Genomic DNA, 19,164 nt, shown 5'->3' on the forward strand with positions numbered 1-19,164 from the left:
TAAAAAAGTGAACCTGATTGAATCTTAACTAGAAATGACTGGTTACCAATCTAGGAGTCATTTCAGAATCATCTGTCGGTGAGCAGCCAGGCCTCCTGGTTGCTAGAAGATAAGAATCTTGCTAAATTAGAGGAAAGCATAAAGATGAGAAGAAATTGTTTACAGTTGGCTAAGCTCCAACCCATCCTATTCAGATGAAATGTTGATGCCAAAATATGGGAAATGAATAAAGAAATAATTATAGATCATACTGGTATAGTGCTTTAAGGTAACCAAGGCACTTTAAGTATCCTCATAACAACCAAAAGATAGGTGCACTTATTAGCCCTGTTTTACAGATGAGAAAACCAAGCCTCATGGAAGTTGTTAATTTGCCTCTGGTCACATAGCCAGTATATAAATGCCTTGGACAGGATTTTAATATAAGTCTTTCTGGTTCCAAGTCCAGCACTCTTTCCAATATGCTATACTGTCTCTCCAAGCCGAGGACAATGTTTCTTTAGAAAATACACACATCAGAAACGGCAGTGGTCATCACTATTTGTATAAATAAACTATATTTAACAGATATAAAGGATTTACCACAAAAAATGGGCCAAGAGACCCTAGCAGTTTTTTTAGCTAGCAAATAGTAGACCTCCTTGTTAAGCATATAGGCATGGAAGCCAAGGGTAATACTGATTTTTATTCTGGTGCTTTTTTCCCCCTGGGCTCTGGAATCACTGGAATGGAGATAGCTATGGCAAAATCCGTATATAGATCTGGATCATTCCTTTTAGAGTGACTTGCAGTGCTTTGGTGAGGCCGCTAGGTTCAATTCAGCACTTTAAGTACCTCTGTAGATTTTCTTGAAATAACTTTTTCTTGAGCAGTCCAAGTAGGAAAGTAACAAAACTAGGGTCATTTCAGGATTTGGGTCCCAGGAGAGTATGTGAGGAGCAAATCCAGGAAGAGGTAGGTAATAGAGGGTGAGATGTAGTTCATGGGAAACTGGCTCATAATACTCATTAGCAGTGATAGCAAATTACTTGTGATGATAACCTAACTTCATTTATTTCATTGTGGCATATGAAGCAATGATAGATGACTTCTTTTTTAACTTTCCTCTTTTAACTTACCTAGAAGAATAAACTTGGGCTGTAAAATTTTACTGGTTTGCATTGTGAATGGTAGATGGATGCTTTACTCTATTACATTTCCTTTGATTAAAGCTAAAGGAGTTAAAGAATCTACAACAGCAATACCTGCAGATTAACCAAGAGAACACTGAACTCCTTCCACTGAGGGTTCAACTTCAGGAGTATCAGGAACAGACAAATAAATATCAGTCTCTCCAAGAACAACTAAAGCAGGAAAATCTCTCTTGTCAACAGGAGCTACACCACCTCAGGTAAGATAACTTTCCTCTTATGGAGAAGTTATTTTTATGCTCCTCCCCATATACCCCAATAATCTTTCTTTGTAATAAATCCATTAGTAATTGGTGTTGTGTGTAAGGCGGGAAAAAGAGACGTATCCCTCACTAGTCCTTTGTGGTTTCTTAATTTCATTTCTAACAAAGGCCATCAGTACAAAAGAAAAATCCAGAAACAAAATGACCCCATAAACACCTTATGAGAATTATTTATTTTGTTGGCAGGGTGTTTTTGTTGGGCACTCACACATTTAGTTTGAGATGATGAACATGTCATGTAAGTGATGTTTCTGGGTAGACTTTAGGCAGACTTAACAAAGTAAATGTTTTCTGATGTAAATTTTTACCAGGAGATATTTAAGTCCAAGAAACGCAGCTACTTGTACAAAAAATATATACTGACCTCTGGAGTTTCCTTAAATAAATGAAAACACATCTTTGGCCAAAAAGCTGCAAGTTCAAAGTTAAAATTCAGATCAACATGAAGAGTTGCACTTAAAATGGCAGAGGGTGTTCTCCATGGTAATCCTGTTATAAAGCACTTAGCATAGTGCCTGGCACATAAATGTTATCTGTCACTATCATCATCACAAGATTTGATACTCTTGGAAATAAAGGGATGCTGGGGGGTTTTTTGGTACAAAGAGTATAAGATTTAGAGCTGGAGATATATGGGAGAGAGGCAGAGATAGAGCATTGATTACTGTATGTGAGGCAATGTGCTAAGCACTAGGGCTACAATTATAAGCAAGCAAGACAGTCCCTGCTCTCAAAGAGCTTATGTTCTTTTTTTTTTTTAATTAAAATTTTAATTGTATAAGCATCTTCTCTCTATTTCTCCCATTGACTACTAAAAGAAACAAAGAAAGAGAAACCCCTCATAACAAATAAGCATAGTCCAGCAAAACAAATTCTCACATTGGCCATGTCCAAAAATATGCCATTTTGCTTTTGAAGTCCATCACCTCTTTGGCAGGAAGTGAGTAGTATGCTTCATCTTCAATCCTCTGGAATCTTGGTTTATTATTGTATTATCAGAGTTCTAAAGTCTTTAAAATTTTTTAATATCCTTTTTCATTGTATAAATTATTCTCCTAGTTCTGCTCCATTCACTGTATATTCATAAAAGTCTTCTAGTTTACTCTGAAAATACCCATTTCATTATTTCATATGGTGTAAGCTATATTTCATTACATCCATATACTGAATTTGTTTAGCCATTCCTGATAAGTAGGCAGAATGTTGACTTTTGGTTGTTGGGGTTTTTGGTTTTATTTTTTGCCACCACGAAAGGAGCTGTTATGAATATTTTTGTAGAGATGGGTTCTTTCCTTTTTTATTTGATCTCTTTGGTGTATAAACCTAGTAGTGTCATTGCTGAGTCAAAGATATAAATAGTTAATGACTTTGGGTACATAGTTCCAAATTGCTTTCCAGAATGTCTGGACCAGTTTACAGTTCCACCAACAGTGCATTAGTGTGCCTGCAGCCCTTCCAGCATTTGTAATTTTCCTCTTTGCCAAACTGATGGGTATGAGGTGGAATTTCAGAGTTGCTTTAATTTGCAGTTCTCTAAGATAGGTGGAAACTTACCTATCAGAGTGGAAGGACCCAAGGGCATAGTCTGAGATTGCTATAGGGAAAGATGAGGGTAACAGCTGGATATGTAGAATTGTGAGGAAGCCAGAGGGGCAAGGAGAGAAGCCTTCCACTCATCCTGACCAGGAAGTAGTTAATGAGAAGACTGTCAGTTATGTAATTTGAAAGTCAGCAGCAAAAAGAAACCATTGACACTGCTGTCTTAGGAATCTCTTCCTAATGTGTCTGCCCACTCACTTAGTGTCTTAGCTTGGTTCATCATCTTGCTACTTCATCCTAAGTATTGCTGTAGTATTGATGCCCTCTACTTTGGTGTTCTCTCTTCTTTGGTGATCTCATCCAACTTGTTTAGTCATCATTCCTATGCAGATGACTCCTAAATCTATTTATCTAGCCCATATTCTCCTGAACATGCTGCATTTCTATCTGTTCTACCTGGATATTTCACCAGCATTTCAAACTCAGCATGTCCAAACTGAACTCACTCTCTCCCCTAAATCTTTTGTCATCCTTCTTATTTTTATTGATGACCCCACTGTCCTGCCAGCCACCTGGGCTCTGAAGATTGTAGTAGCCTTTCAGTCTTCCCTCTTCCTCACCTCTTCACCTAAAGTATCACCAAGTCCTGTCAGTTCTACCCCTGCAACATCTTTTGCATCCTTCCCCTTCTCTTCACTAGTATAGCCACTACCTTAATTCAAGCCCACATCACCTCTTTTTTTTTTTTTTTTTTAGTGAGGCAGTTGGGGTTAAGTGACTTGCCCAGGGTCACACAGCTAGTAAGTGTTAAGTGTCTGAGGCCGGATTTGAACTCAGGTACTCCTGACTCCAGGGCCAGTGCTCTATCCACTGCGCCACCTAGCTGCCCCCATCATCTCTTTTTTTTTAATGATTGCAAAAACCTTTTAACTAATATCCTTACTTTCAATCTCTACATTTTCTAGTTCCTTTTTCCCTCGTCTGCCAAAATAATAGTGCATAGGTCTGACTATGTCACAACCCCGCTCAGAAACTTTCTGTAGAGCAGTAGCTCCCAACTTTTTTTAACTACAAGGGCCGCTTTTTAACATTAAAAAAAAAAGTTACAGATCTCTCATATAATGGGAATTGTATCTTTTGAGTGAGAAACTAGTGACAAAAAGAGATATACCTTAATCCATAGGTTGGAAACTCCTAGCCCATGGGATAAGATGTAAACTTCTTGGCCTAGCATTTAAATTCATCTAAAGTCTGCATGTCCAGCCTTATTTCGTATTATTTCCCTTAACACATGTTCCTGCCACACTGGACTGCTAGCTGTTCCTCAAATTTGGGTTTCAATTCCCTGACTCCCTATGCATTCATGTAGCATTTTCTACTTTCCTGGAATGTACATCTTTCTTTTTTTCCTGCATTTTGAAATCTTCTTCCTTTAAGACTTGGTCAGGTGTTGTCACCTTTTTTATAAAGCCTTCCCTTATTCCTATCCCTGCCTCCCAGGAGAAATGCAGAACTGGAGCTCAGAGGAGACACTGGAGCTACAAATATATAGGTTTGAGAATTATCTAAATAGATGTGGTAATGGAACCCATGGGAAAGAGATGAGATCACCAAGAAAGAGGGTATGTAGAGAAAACAAGGCCAAGGATCCTCCCTTTTCAAATTTTCCTTAATATTGTTGGTTCCCTCCTCTTCAATAAACACCTTACTTTATATTAGACTTGTTTGTTTACATATCATATCCCACCTAGTATTTGAGGTTCCTTATGGACAGGGAGTGTGTCATTTTTCACTTTTCTATCTCTGGTGCCTTGAGTGAAATAGATTCTTAACAAATGTTTATTAAACTGAATTGAATACTAGGGGTTCCTAATGCCCAGTAAGGGCAAATCTTATAATTAAGCACAAGCAGCTGGGAAAAGGACTGACACTTAAGAACTTATATCTATATTTTTCTTAGTGTTTCTATTTGGTTTTAGTCAGTTGCTTCCAAGAAGCATTGCATTAGGTTTTCGTTTTAAAGTTGCTCTGGTTTAGTAAATGGATTATATTTTGTTATGAAAATATTTGGAGATTGTTGCTGATATCTTATCTCAGTCAAATGTATTTAGAGATTACAGCTAGAGACAGTAAGCGTCAAGCTGACATCATGGAGGGGAAGGGATGAGACTGAGGAACTAGAAACAAACAGGATTTAGGATTATAGGAGACATGAATAAATTGATTGCCAGGGACTCCAGGGAGGCTACAAAATTAGAATCATGCCACCTCTGGGTTTATTGCTAGCTACAATGTGGTTATAAGATTCATTGGGGGTTAGAGCTCTTAGCAGCTACGTGACTCTCTGAAAAACTTTTCAATTCCTTGGTCTTCTTTAAAGTTAAAGTAAGGAATAAAATATTTTTTGAAAAATTGTTCTTTATAGAGAATCTAGTAGTCAGCATGGCATGGTGGATAAAGGACCTCAGTTAGGAAGACTGAGGTACAAATCTAGCACCTGACGTCTTGACAATGCCCCAGGGCATTTTTTAGGATGTAAACTATAAGTTGCAGGACATTTGTTGATATTGACTATTAGAGGGAGTTTCCTCACCAGGAGTTCTCTGAACTAAAGAAGTCAGATCTGAATTCCCACAAAATTGTTCTCCTGGATCTGGCTGTACCAATCCCCATGCTGCCAACTCAGTACAGTCACTTTCCAAAATGATGTCCCAATCGTGAGAATCTTTTCCTAGATAGAGCAACGTATGTACTTTGAAAAAAACTTCTTAGCAACTTGCAGTTTCTTTCTCTACTACTTTTCTTGATCTGTTAGTTTATTGCTTATCTCTGTCTTTAATAGGGAAAAGACCAATCTTGTGCTCCACACAATCTTTTTTCAGTTACTCCTATTTGCTAAGGTTGGTACCAGTTGGTTAAAAGGTGATAGTCATCTTTTATCACATGAAGAGAAGTGCAATGTATGTATGAGTCACTGATGATGAAGCTCATATTAAGGAGAGAATAACGAATGAGCCAGTTGTTCTTTGACTCTCCCCTTGTACCATAGAGTTCTAAAATAGAATCTTATCAGAAATTTAGCAACCAGGAGAAATGAGCAAATTAAACTTAGTAAACATGAAATTGAGTGCATACTGTGTACAATGTATTTTGCTTGGCAGTGGAACAAGACTTTTCCCCTGCCTCGAAGAAGATTATAATCTAATGGATGGGGATAAGACACTTGTAGTGCAGAATCACATTGTCTCTCTGTTGCATTTTGATGTAGGTAGAGTTTGATTCTTTTGTCTTGGATGAGCCACCTACAGAGTGTGGTGCAAGAGCTCTCTACTGCCCTAGGAAGAATCTGTCAGGAGGGAAAATAGAAGTGGTGTCATAAAAATGCCTCTTTCAGTTCCCTGCTCTTCAGTCCAATTTAGCATAAGACAAAGAGGACTTAGGATATGGGAATAAGACTGGGGTTCCACTTAATTACGATCGATACTAGCATTTAGTGAAAAGGCACCAAGAATTTGGTAGATGTGAGTGTATGAGTTGGACCTTCCCCTCTGACAATTTCCTGGGCCTTCTAGAATGGAGAAGAATACTTGGGAAGTCCAGGAGAAGCGGGTTAGAGAACAGTACCTGATGGCCCTCTCTGACAAGGAGCAGCAGCTGAGTCACCTGCAGAGTCTGGTGCAAGAGTTGAGGTCTGCATCCTGCCGACCTTCTGTCCTCTCAGAGCAATACCAAAGACAGGTGAGCTGGGTCCTGACTGATCCAAAGGGGTGGTTGGAGCTTGTGCCTGGCAGGCCACCAAGGGGAGCCTAGTGCCCGCTGGTCTTAGGGCCAGTGCAGTGATCACTCCCTGGAATGGTCAGTTTGTCCACAGGAAAGTTGGCAGTCGCAATGAGGAGTAGATTCTGTAAGTACTTCTCTCCCAGCAGGCATCCCCAGAAGCAGCAGCTTCCCCAGAGTCATCAAGAGCCCTGGATTCTGAGATTGGGCTTCTCAAAGCCCAGCTTAATGACAGCTTGAAAGAAGTTCATCAGAAGGAGTTGAGAATCCAGCAGCTGAATAGCAAGGTGAGTTTCTCTTTGGGTCCATGTTAGAGCTGAAGGAAGAGAGTGAGCAGCAGCAGTTTGGCTTGAGATTCTAGCTTTTAAGTGTCTCTTCAGGTGTAGGCAGAGCATCTTCTCTGAAGGTAGGGTTGCCTAATTGTAGCTCTGGAAATGTGGTCGTTCTTTCTTCCACTTTTCTTCCACTTTAGAGACCTCTTAGAAAAAACAGGGAAAAGGTTGGATGTGGAGAGCAGCCTCCATGATGGCTTTGATAGCCTCTTGGCCAAAGCCTCACAGGTACTCGTATTCCCAGTAAGTTTCATACACTTGAAAATATTTCTCCACATACCTTCTGTTAAGCCAGGGTCCATTCTTTCAGGTTCCTTTCTACTTCCAGCAGGAGAATAACCCAGAATTGGGAAGGGAGAGCTTATCAAGGAGAGTCAGAAAACTAGAAAGTGGAAAATATCTTTTTCTCTTCCCCACCAAGTAGCCTCACCCACAAGAAGCTGATGTTTCAGAACTAGAGAGCAACGTGCTTTTGGATCTGGGGCCATTTTGCCAAATACCATGCTGAGTGTAGCAGATCCCCATCCCCCGGGGCAAGACCCTGCACACACCGCTTCTCTGATTCTGGGATGGTATCCACTCTGCTTCCATCTCCCAACTGGCCTGCTACTGCCAGGCTTTCTAGGGCAGGTTGATTATTCTGCCAGGATCATAGGGCTTCTTGGATCCTGTTGCCTGAAGGGAATGCTTGCTTCCCATCTATTTTCTAGAAGGACGGGAGGAAGCAGGGTTAGCCCTGGACAAAATTAGAGGGAGGAGGAGAAGTTTTATCTTTGGTGCTTTCCTCCTGATTTTTCTCCCTTTGGCCTCTTTCTGGACCCAACTGTGGGAGATGCATCTCCAGCCTTGATTCAGAGAATTTTTCCTCTTAAGTGTGAAGATAGGGTCAAAGAAACTGGCTTATTAAGTAGACTTAATTGTTGTCAAGGCTCTATGGAGTAGAACTAATGGGTAGAAATTACTGGAATTTCAGCTCAGTAGAAGAATTTTCTAATGATTAATGTTATCAGAAAATGGAATGGGCTACCTTGGGATATAGTAAATAGTCTTCAAGGAAGGGCCTTTCTAACTCTCTGATTCTGTGTTCCTTGTAATTATACAATATACATATTAGTGTTTGTCTTGTCTTCCCTATCGGATTGCGTGGTTCCAGTATCTTCTATTTCCTCTGCATGGCAATAGTACAGGGTCTTGTACAAAACTATCATTGTTAATTTTAGGTGACAGCTCCTTGTCCAGCTATGTGAAACTAAGAGATAAGAGATTGTAGTGATTTCTTATACTCAGACCGAGGCTAAAGTACTGTCCAGTTTGGATGCCCATGGCACTATCATTTTCCTGACCTTCATTTGGGGCATAATAGTAGACAATCTTTTGGAGATAAGGTTTTCCATCAAAACTGTTGGATACTCATGATCTCTTATCACCAAGAAGAGACAACCTGATGTCTACATGTTGAGGAATCCTCTGTGGGCTGCTACTAACCTGATTTTCTTTGTTCCAGCTCTCTCAGATCTTTGAAGAGAAAAGTTCCCTTTCCATTCAGCTTCGTGGTAGCAGTCAGAGTCTCCGTGAAAGCCATCAGCGTTATAATGACCTTCTTAATCACTGCACAGGCTTAGAGAGACAGATTCAGGAGATGCAGCCACTAAGCAAGGAGACGGTGAGTCATAGGAATAAATATAGGTGATGAAGCTTCAGTCTCTTTTGGTCTAAAGATAAGAATTAGAGATAAGCGTTATATGTGGGACTGATAGAGACAGGTTGAATAGAATAGAAGAAAAGAGGAGAAAGTTAAAGACAAGCGTTATATCTGGGACTGATAGAGACAGATTGAAGAGAATAGAAGAAAAGAGGAGAAAGTGGTATTTGAGAGGTAGAAAATAGCTCTAAACCATTACATAAGGAAGGGATTAGAGAAGATGGGAGATCTGAGATGATGGAAATTGCTGCAAAAAGCAGGTAAAAGAATAAGAGTGAGAAGCCAGGACTTTGAAGATTCATACACTGAGGTAATAGGGCACCCGGCCAGGCCACAGAAAAGCAACTGGGAACTGAGGAGCTTCAGGGAAACCAGAGGGTCAGAAGACCTGTCCCCCCAGGAAGGCCGTGGACCATCACGTGAGGAAACCGAAGAGAGAGGAGAAAGTAGGCTCCCAGGGACGACTAAATCAGGGTGAAAGTGTCAGCCACATCAGGGACTGAGCCAGCTGGACTGGATAAGAGGAGCGTCTGCTTTGTTTCTGGAGAGAATGACGAGGAAAGCTGCCAGAAGGCGAATAAATGCCTCATTCCTGTTGGTGCTTTCTACCAATTCTCCTTCCTCTCCCTAATGGGTGACTCTCGATAGGTTCTTTACTTACCAGCCTTGTTCTTGTAGGGGACGCTCACAATAGATGCCGCTCCTGGAGCTCCTCAGGAGAAGAATGAGCCCCATAGAGAGAGTGACCCCACAGAACTGAGAGAACTGCAGCTCAGGTAAGGGTTCAGAGGCAGGCCTCAACATCTTCTACTCCCAATACTGGTCCTTCAGCCAGGAAAGCACATAGGATGGGGATCGATGCACAAGCATGCTGCGTGTTCATTGTGGCTCTGTTGCCGACCTCCACTGTAGCTCACTTTAGTGATTTGGGTCAGCTTCTTGTCTTGCTTTATAGAGGGACATAATTGGCCTCTTCAAACAGAGAGCTTGGAAGGGAACTAGAAGTGAGAGGGGACCTAATATACCTGTAGGCAGAACTAGGATTCACAATGATTTCAGTAGCTAATATAACGATATTTCACAGGAATAAATGTAACATCCTGCTTTCCATTTGAGTTCATAAAACTAATTGTGGTGGGGTGGAAAGGCTAGAAAGCAGTTTGTATAAAAAGATTTAGAAGTTTAGTAGATTGCAGGCCTAATTTGAGTCAGCAATGTAATGTGACAGCCTAAAAATGAATACAGTGTCAGGTTTCATTAACAGAAGAAGATAGTCCATATTGATGATGGTGGTACTCTGCTCTGTCATATCTGGTGTCCGTTTCTGGGCAGCACGTTTTAGGAGGCATTTTGATAAGCTGCAGCTCATTCAGAGGAGCATGACTAAGATAGCAAAGAGTTGCAAACCCTGTGATACAAAGTGTTGTTTAGTCCAGAGGATTAAGGAGGCCTGCTGAAGGCTACCTTGCCCCCAGTCGCTGTCTTGAGATATTTGAAGAGCTTTCTTATTCAGGAGGCATTGAACTTCTTCTCCTTGGCCTTGGATGATAAAACCAGGACCAACTGGTAGAGATTACAGGAAAGAAGATTTTGATTCATATAAGGGAAAAATCTATACCTATGAAAGTACCCTGAGAGCATCATACATATGCAAGGTATTCAGTCATTCCCTAACACATTCTTTCTCTCTCTATAGGTAGCAGCATGTATTTTTGGTGCTTATATCTTCTAGTGGATTTCCTATGATTAGAGGTCTTATAATGTGGGAGAGGTTGGACTAAATGACCCTCCACCCCTGGACCATAGTACAGAAGAAGTGTGTAACCTGACTCAGAAACCAAGATTTTTTCAGGGACTGGCCTGGTAGACTGAGAGAAGGGGGCTTCAGCAGGCAGAAGGCCATCTGCCTTGCTTGCACTGTTTTCCCTTCATGAAGCAAGAGAGCAAAAGATATAAAAGGGGCAGCCTAATATTTTAAAAATGGGAATGACAGCTTTGAGTGTTCTTGCACACATCTACCCTTCTTGTCACAACATTAACTGAGGAGTAAGAACATTTGATGGTTTGATGGGGCTTTGGTGGTTCTACTATGTCTAGAATGCCCCTCCTCCTCACTATCTTAGAGTCCTGGCTTCCTTCAAGGCTCAACTTAGGTGTCATCTATGTCAGTGCAATTCAGTTAACATTTATTAAGCACCTACTGTGTGACAGACTTTGTGCTATGGACAGAGAGACAAAAGACAAAAAAAACCCAGTCACTGCCCTCAGGGAACTTACTTTCTACTAGAGGAAATAAATTTAATATATTTGTGTGTGTGTGTATACACACATACATATATAATGAAGTAATATATAAATATAGTTATATATATATATAAATATACATATATGTGTGTGTATCTATATATATGTGTGTGTATCTATATCTATCTATCTGTCTATCTGTCTATCTATCTGTCTATCTATCTATCTATCTATCTATCTATCTATCTATCTATCTATCTATCTATCTATCTATCTATGTGAAGTAATTTCACGGGATGAAGATTGCCAACAAATTAGGAGGAGAATCAGAAAGGGCCTTCTGAAGGAGGGGGACCCCAAACGGAGTCACAGAGTGGGACACTATTGAAACAACAACTACAATGTAGTAATATGGATTGAGTGTGGAACCTCATGGCATTTGGCTTAATAATTATGGGGCCTCAAATTTGTTGCAAGAATTAAAATAATACCCATGAATAAACAAGAGGCAACTAGGTGGCTCATTAGATAGAATGTCAGGAAGACCTGACTTCAACTTTGGCCTCAGATATCCACTACCTGTGTGACCCTGGGCAGGTCATTTAACCCTGTTTGCCTTAATCCAATGGAGAAAGAAATGGTAAACCACTCCAGTACCTTTGTCAAGAAAACCCCATGGACAGTATGGTCCATGAGGTCATGAAGGGTCAGATACAACTGAATGATTCAACAACAACAATGAATAAACATCATATATGGAAGTGCTTCGAGATTATATAAAGGTATTCAATAATCCTTTAATACACTTTATATAGTTATTATTACACAGTCTGTATAGTGTTTACATATTTGTGTATATATATTTGTTCTATCTCCTCTGTAATAATTTGTTGCAGAGCTCACATCTACTTGTATGTCTTTTATCTCCCCTAGCACATATTACAGGACTCTGTGCATAATGGCCAATCCACCATTAATGCCTTTATTTCCCCTCATGCTGCAGATTTTCTGAGGCCCAGCAAGAACAGTGCAACACTAGACAAGAGGTGAGCCACTTAAAGAAATTGCTAGATGAAGAACGGGATCACCGGTTGGCTGCCGAGGAAGCCCTCTCTGCAGCTCAGGAGGAGATTAGGAGGTAAAGTGTTGACAAAGATAGTTCATTTCTGGAAGTCAGGAAGGGTTGATGCTTAGCCTGCCCCCAGAGGGAGCATTGTCTTTGGGAGATCCAGGCTGTCCCTGCTTTGAGACACAAAGTTTTCCTGCATTTTTTTTTTTTTTGCAGGGCAATGGGGGTTAAGTGACTTGCCTAGGGTCACACAGCTAGTACATGTCAAGTGTCTGAAGTTAGATTTGAACTCAGGTTCTCCTGAATCCAGAGCTGGTGCTTTATCCACTGTGCCACCTAGCTGCCCCTGCATTCCTTATCTTCAAACCAACTTTTGCACCTAAGCAGTGACCCATGCCTAGGCAGATATTTTCACCATCAGCAGTGGAAATCATCAAACTCTAAATCTTTGAACGTTGCTAAAAATCTTGACTATCATTATTTTCATAGAACTTCAGAAGTCTCTTCCTGGTTGCTTCTGCCTATTTGTTTAAACCACTTTGTAGGCAGCTGGGTGGTGCAGTGGATCGAGCAGAGAGCCTGGAGTCAAATCCTGAACCTGAATTCAAATCCAGACTCAGATATATATTAGCTGTGTGACCTTGGGCAAGTCTGTTTGCCTTGGTTTTCTCAAGTGTAAAATGGGAATCATAATCGTACGATTATATTTCTAAAGCACTTAGTACAGTCCACAGCATACAGTAGGCACTTAAATGCTTTTTCTTTCCTTCTTGCTACTACAGAGGAGGCTTTGGGCTCCTCATTCTTGGTAGCAGCTTTAGAGGTTACATAGGATGATACTAAAATGTCCCACTTGCTTTAATTGTTTAACTTCACTTGTTTAGCCTTCTGAACCAAATATCGAGCAGTTTTTTTTTCTCTCTGTGTGTGTGTGTGTGTGTGTGTGTGTGTGTGTGTGTGTGTGTGTGTTGTCTGTCTTTCCTATAACCCAGACTGGAGCTGAATGAGTGGACCCCTTCCCAGAATTCTGGCATCAGTGACTGTGGCTTACATGAACAGGCAATATTAATAGAGCCCGTGAACAGTACCTTCCGAAGGGTAAGATGGGGAGGAGGGAAGAGGGTGGGAAGAGATTCTAGTGGGATGAGAAAGAGTAGAAAAAGAGCAGCCGGTTAAGAAGGGGTATAAACAGGTCCCTCCCTGGGAGGGAGCGTTCTGGGAGAGGGTTAATGGGCAATTTATCTGAATCCTAGACTTGGGAATATTGATGAGCATCGATGAGCTGACATCCTTGACGAAAGGTTTTCTCCCAGGAAACCTTGTCTGAAATAGTGAGGTCACTGACGTCTACACTCGGGGACAGACACTTGCCTGATAGGCAGGCTAGGACCATCTCTGACCTTTCCGTCTTTCTTCTTCCAGACCAGGAGCAGTGTTGGATGGAGGCGAATCCTGCGTTCACTCTGCTATTCCCGGACCCGGGTGCCCCTGCTGGCTGCTATTTATATACTCATGCTCCACGCCCTAGTCCTTCTCTGTTTCACTGGCCATCTGTGAGCTTAGCTCCCACCTGTCAGATTTCTCTCCTTAGAGCCACAGTCTTGGATTGTCTAACCTCTACTCCCAGGACCAAATGCCCCCGTGGGCAGCCCTACTGATCTAGACTCATCCCTTAATGTCTTCCTTAGGGATAATTCCTACAAAATTCAGAGACACACCTGAGCACTTTGTCATAAAAAGGGAGCTGTAGGTACTAGAAAGTCTGCTTTCTTCCACTGCCCTCTGCTCTGTATTTAGGCACAAGTATCATCATGTGTAAACACAGCTATTTTGTAACTAGAGTGCCTGTTCCTCCCCCAGAAAACAGAGCAGATTCTGGGAGGTGATCCTCCAGCTCCATCGCTGATTCCAATCTCAAGGAGCCAAGGCTGTTCCTAGGACCAGAGTTATTTGGGATCGTTGTGATCCTTATTTATGTGCTTCAATGTTCTCTCCTATAGAATATGAGTGGGAGCTACCATAAGGTGTACAGCCTCATGAAACATGGGACAGGGCCCATCCTGGAGGAGGTGGGAGCTGAGGCTTCCTTCCTGCTGCCAGACTTCTGGTCACTGATGGCATCCTGAGGCAGGAAGAGGCCTCACTTCCCATCCCCTGTCCCTGAGCTTGAGACAGACGCTGGGGCGAGAACATGTGCCACTGGGCTCTGAGGCTGAGGTCTGTGGTCCCTGCTCCTCTATGCGAATGTGCTCTATGAGAAGCTTCTAACGTGGATATTTAAATTAAATAGTCAGCACCTGCCTTTCCCCACCCCAGACTCTGAAGGAAGTGCTGGTCCAGGTCGTTTCCTGGCACACTCACGTTATCTGTCCATCCTGAAGCTCAGAGACTGTGAACCAGTATTGGTTGAATTTAGGTTTCTCGAAACTGAGAGAAGAGTAGAGTTACACTCTAGCCTTCAATTTCTTTATTGGTGTCCATATTCATTCCCTTTCTTCCCCCTTATCCCTAACAAATAACCAAAAAACCGAAATCCAATTCAGCTGTTGATCTCAGGGATGCTAGTTTCTCAGCCTCTTAGTCTCCTGCCTGCTTATATTAAGGGACTGGGACAAGTAGAGAAAGCTGTAGGGAAGGGATAATGAAATCAAGTCTTGAGGACTAAAGCCTAAAATGAAATTCATTTGCCACCCCACCCCTCTGCCAAACTGAGATGGTCCTGGCCATTTCCTCCTTCACATCACCATCCACATTTTCTTTCCCCTGCTCATCTTCACTGCTACAGAGAAATGAGGGGGAGGGTCAGCCAGCCACTGTGCTCTGAATCCTTTGCCCTGTGGTGACCAAATTCTTAGTCACGGCTCCCCCTGAAACTTCCCTGAACACTTGTAAAAAATAAAATTATTTTCAGATTTGAAGAAGTGTGGGGTCTTACTGGGAGAGGAAAAGTGAGGTTGCAAATGCCAGAGCCTCAAAGGTGCTGTTCAGGGACAAGCATAACCTTCACAATTTCTGGATGACATTGGTGATAGGTTTGTGATATTCTGTGAATCTCCCATCACAAGAGCCTGGGTTTCTGAAGCGAGAAACAACTTTTCAACATACTTTGTTGCCCAACAACAAAACAAACACAACCATAATATAGAATCTAAGGGACCTACAGCTGTGCACTTTGGGGTGCCACTAAGAAAAGAAACAGGAAACAGGAGATGGAAGGTTCATAGGGCTGCTCGGGCAAATTATGCCCTGAGACATGATCTTAGAGGATGAGTGTGTGCTATAAACATGAAGGAGTGGAATGTGGCCATTGGATCCCCATAGCAGGCATTGATAGACCCAAGCTATTTGGGAGGGACACATGCCATTAGTAGATGGAATTGGGTGTACGGTCTGATCAAGGGCTCCTGCTGAGAGGAATGGGTACTTGAGAGAGTGCCATATGATCTTTTTTTTTTTTTTTTAGTGAGGCAATTGGGGTTAAGTGACTTGCCCAGGGTCACACAGCTAGTAAGTGTTAAGTGTTTGAGGCCAGATTTGAACTCAGGTACTCCTGACTCCAGGGCCGGTGCTCTATCCACTGCGCCATCTTGCTGCCCCTGTGCCATATGATTTTTTTTTTTTTTTTTTTTTTTAGGCAATGGGGGTTAAGTGACTTGCCCAGGGTCACACAGCTAGTAAGTGTCAAGTGTCTGAGGCCGGGTTTGAACTCAGGTACTCCTGAATCCAGGGCCGGTGCTTTAACCACTGCGCCATCTAGCTGCCCGCCATATGATCTTAATGGAGAGCCTGGGATACCCTGGTTCTAGGTGAAATGAAAAGCCTTGTTGCCCACGAAACTGGGAGCTTGTGGAACATGAATGTCATGGAGTTTTTCTGTACCATGAGAAATGCTGAAAGGGAAGAATAGAGAGAAGCAGAAGACAACATAGGAACTAGTGTAAAATGAAGCAGAACCAAGAGAACTGTACACAGTGACTACAGTGATATGAATGGAAAGAACCAAGCATGAAAATCCCCACACTCATCACTGTGAAATTATAATGGTCACGCTTCACCCCAAGAAAAGAGAGAGAGTACCTTTGTACCTTCTCTGCAGAGGTGAAGGGACTATGGTGTGGAGCATTGCACGTAGAGTTAGACTTTGTGTCTTGATTAGTTTTGATGAACTGCCTCCCCTTTTTTCATTTGAGATGCTTCTCTAGGAAGGGAAGTGGGAAGTAATGTATTTGTTTTGGTTTGTTTTTTGGTGAGGCAGTTGGAGTTAAGTGACTTGCCAGGGGTCACACATCTAGTAAGTGTCAAGTGTCTGAGGCCGGATTTGAACTCGGGTCCTCCTAAATCCAGGGCTGGTGCTCTATCCACTGCACCACCTAGCTGCCCCTGGAAGTAATGTATTTGTGAATGAAGGTGACATAAAAGTAAAATATATTCCTTTTTAAATCGCTGCTCCTAAAAATGATTGACAAAAATAGAGAATCTTAGAGTTGGAAGGATCCTTAGAAGTAATCTAGTCCAAATTCCTTCACATTGGGATGTTTGGGGATTACCTTTGGGTGCCCAGTGAAATTAACCTGTGAGCAGTCTTTCCATTTACCTATAGTTTCTGTGATTTCTGGTGTAATTTATGGCAAGAATGTCAAGAGTGATGTAGTTCAAATCCTCTATTAGTGTATTAATCTATTGGTCATTGGGAAGAGATCACACATTTAAAGTACCAACAGTTAAATTAATGCTTATTAAGTGGAAGATACCCTCACCACTGTGACTCCGTCCTCTATTTGGTGAGTTCCTTTTGGAACTTAGATTTTAAAGAAATGTCCAGGCCAGCAATGCTCACTCCATTCCTCTGCCAACTCTGCTCCTGACTCTAAGGACTATGTCTCCCTCATCCCCTTTTCAGCTTCCTTTTTTACATGTCTTTTTCCATTAGAATGTACGCTCAGGGGCAGCTAGGTGGTACAGTGGATAAAGTACCTGCCCTGGATTCAGGAGGACCTGAGTTCAAATTTGACCTCGAACACTTGACACTTACTAGCTGTGTGACCCTGGGCAAGTCACTTAACCTTTATTGCCTGCAAAAAAAAAGAAAAAAAGAAAGAAAGAAAAGAATGTTAGCTCCATAAATACAGGAAGTCTTTTTTGCTTACATAAGCACTTAAATGCTTGTTTACTTAAAAAAAAAAAAACAAAAAAAAAGCCAAACCTGAATTTTTAAAATAGGGCAACCATGGGTTACCATGTCCAAACATTTAGTCACCTATTGGCCAGTCTGTTGGTACTGAGCACTCTCTGAACTTAGCAAGGAAGTCTATTTTCTCTCAGGGAGGTAAATGAAAGCAGAGATCAGCTTCCCATTTGGAGCTTACTCCAAAGTCATTGGCAGTCTTAGAAGAGTTCTGAGCTGGGAACTGTTCGCCAACAGGCAAGGGAATTGGAAATGGTATTGTAAGTGGAGTGTGTAATGTTTGCTGAACTGAATTTCAATTCACAGAAACAATATGGTCTGGTGGGAAAGAGCTTCTGTCTTGGAATCAAAAAAGATTTGGAGGGCAGCTAGGTGGCACGGTGGATAAAGCACCGGCCTTGGATTCAGGAGGACCTGAGTTCAAATCCAGCCTCAGACACTTGACACTTACTAGCTGTGTGACCCTGGGCAAGTCACTTAACCCTCAATATCCCGCAAAAAAAAAGAAAAAAGATTTGGGTTCAAATTCTGACAATGACATTTACTAGTTATCACCCAGTCTAGATCTGGATCACTGTTATGTTACTGATCCCTAAGACATTCTCTCTCCAACCCCTGCCCTCATACTAGGGGACCTCCACATAAATGTTGACATTCCCTCAATGCCTGACATCCCAGTTAATCCCCTCAGCTCTCATTAGCCCTCTTCTCCACCTCAGCTACACACAGGTATCTTGCCATTACACACATGTTCCACTTCCATTTTCAAGAACTCCCAAATTCTATATAATCATAATTTTCAATTCAACTTTTTTTCTCTTACTACTTCTAAATTTTGTCATCCTTTCCATAATGTCCAAACCCTCCATCCTTGCTATTGCTATATTCTTCTTCCTTTCCAATCTTGACTCTTTAGTGAACCACTTTGTCACTTCAACTCTACTCTATCCTCTGTTCTCCATTCCTTCCTGGTCTTATGACTCTCTTGGCTTTTCAGATCTCAACACTGGGTTACTCCCATCATCTGGCTCCTTCCCTCTTGCAGCTGCACTGATTTTGAACCCACTACAAATTTGTTATCTAATCTCAATTGGACTCTCACTTCATCTAGGCAACAATTCTATTCCTTCTTACTCTATCCCACTCACCACAGTGGCTGCTCCAAACTTTCTCTTCTTTCCTCATGCCTCCCACAGCACTATCTTCCCTGACTTTCAACTGAGGCTATTCATATTTTCCTGAGAAAATTAAGGCCATTTGTCATGAACTCCCTCTCACTTTCTTTTGACATCTCCCACCATCCCCTTTACTCAGTTCTCTGATGAAGAGCTATCTCTTCTTGCCAAGGCCAACCCCTTATACTTTTCTTTGATGCTACCCCTTCTCCTGCAGAGTTTCTAGACTATCATTTACACTCTTTCTATTATTAAATAGCTCCCTATCTACTAATTCCTTCCTTGCTATATACAAACATGCCCAAGTCTCCCCCATTCATAAAAAATGCCTCACTAGATCCTGTCATGCCTGCTAACTATTTGTCTTCTCCCTGCTTCTCAGCTAAACTCCTTGAAAAGGTTATCTACACTCAGTGCCTCCATTTCCTTTCCCCTCGTTCTTTTTTTTTAAACCCTCTGAAATGTGGATTCAGATTTCATCACTTAGTTAAAACTGCCATCTCCAAAATTAACAGTGATCTTTTAATAGACAAATCTATTAGCATCACCACAGTCATCATCCCTCTTGACCTCTGAAATTTGACACTGATCCCACCCTTTCTCTTTCTAGACACTGTTCTCCCTGGGTTTTTTGTGATATTGTTCTCACTTTGTTCTCCTCTCTGCCTGAGTGCTCCTTAGTTTCCTT

General features: G+C 41.7%; 1 protein-coding gene across 5 annotated transcripts in view; it reads left to right on the top strand.

The window, feature by feature from the left end:
* Positions 1 to 15,034, top strand: part of GOLGB1 (golgin B1) — a 76,330-nt gene extending 61,296 nt beyond the window's left edge. For 3 of the 5 annotated variants that reach the window (XM_043990466.1, XM_043990469.1, XM_043990467.1), the window contains 8 exons: positions 1,212 to 1,390; positions 6,565 to 6,730; positions 6,916 to 7,056; positions 8,606 to 8,764; positions 9,482 to 9,579; positions 12,051 to 12,185; positions 13,109 to 13,214; positions 13,539 to 15,034. In XM_043990466.1, the coding sequence (XP_043846401.1) occupies positions 1,212 to 1,390; positions 6,565 to 6,730; positions 6,916 to 7,056; positions 8,606 to 8,764; positions 9,482 to 9,579; positions 12,051 to 12,185; positions 13,109 to 13,214; positions 13,539 to 13,673 (1,119 nt within the window). In that variant the 3' untranslated portion in view covers positions 13,674 to 15,034. The remainder of the gene's footprint in view (positions 1 to 1,211; positions 1,391 to 6,564; positions 6,731 to 6,915; positions 7,057 to 8,605; positions 8,765 to 9,481; positions 9,580 to 12,050; positions 12,186 to 13,108; positions 13,215 to 13,538) is intronic. The other 2 variants (XM_043990468.1, XM_043990470.1) reach the window with 1 other exon arrangement.
* Positions 15,035 to 19,164: the final 4,130 nt, after the last annotated feature.

Source organism: Dromiciops gliroides, chromosome 3, assembly GCF_019393635.1.
Source record: "Dromiciops gliroides isolate mDroGli1 chromosome 3, mDroGli1.pri, whole genome shotgun sequence".
In the NCBI taxonomy this organism is placed as follows: Eukaryota; Metazoa; Chordata; class Mammalia; order Microbiotheria; family Microbiotheriidae; genus Dromiciops; species Dromiciops gliroides.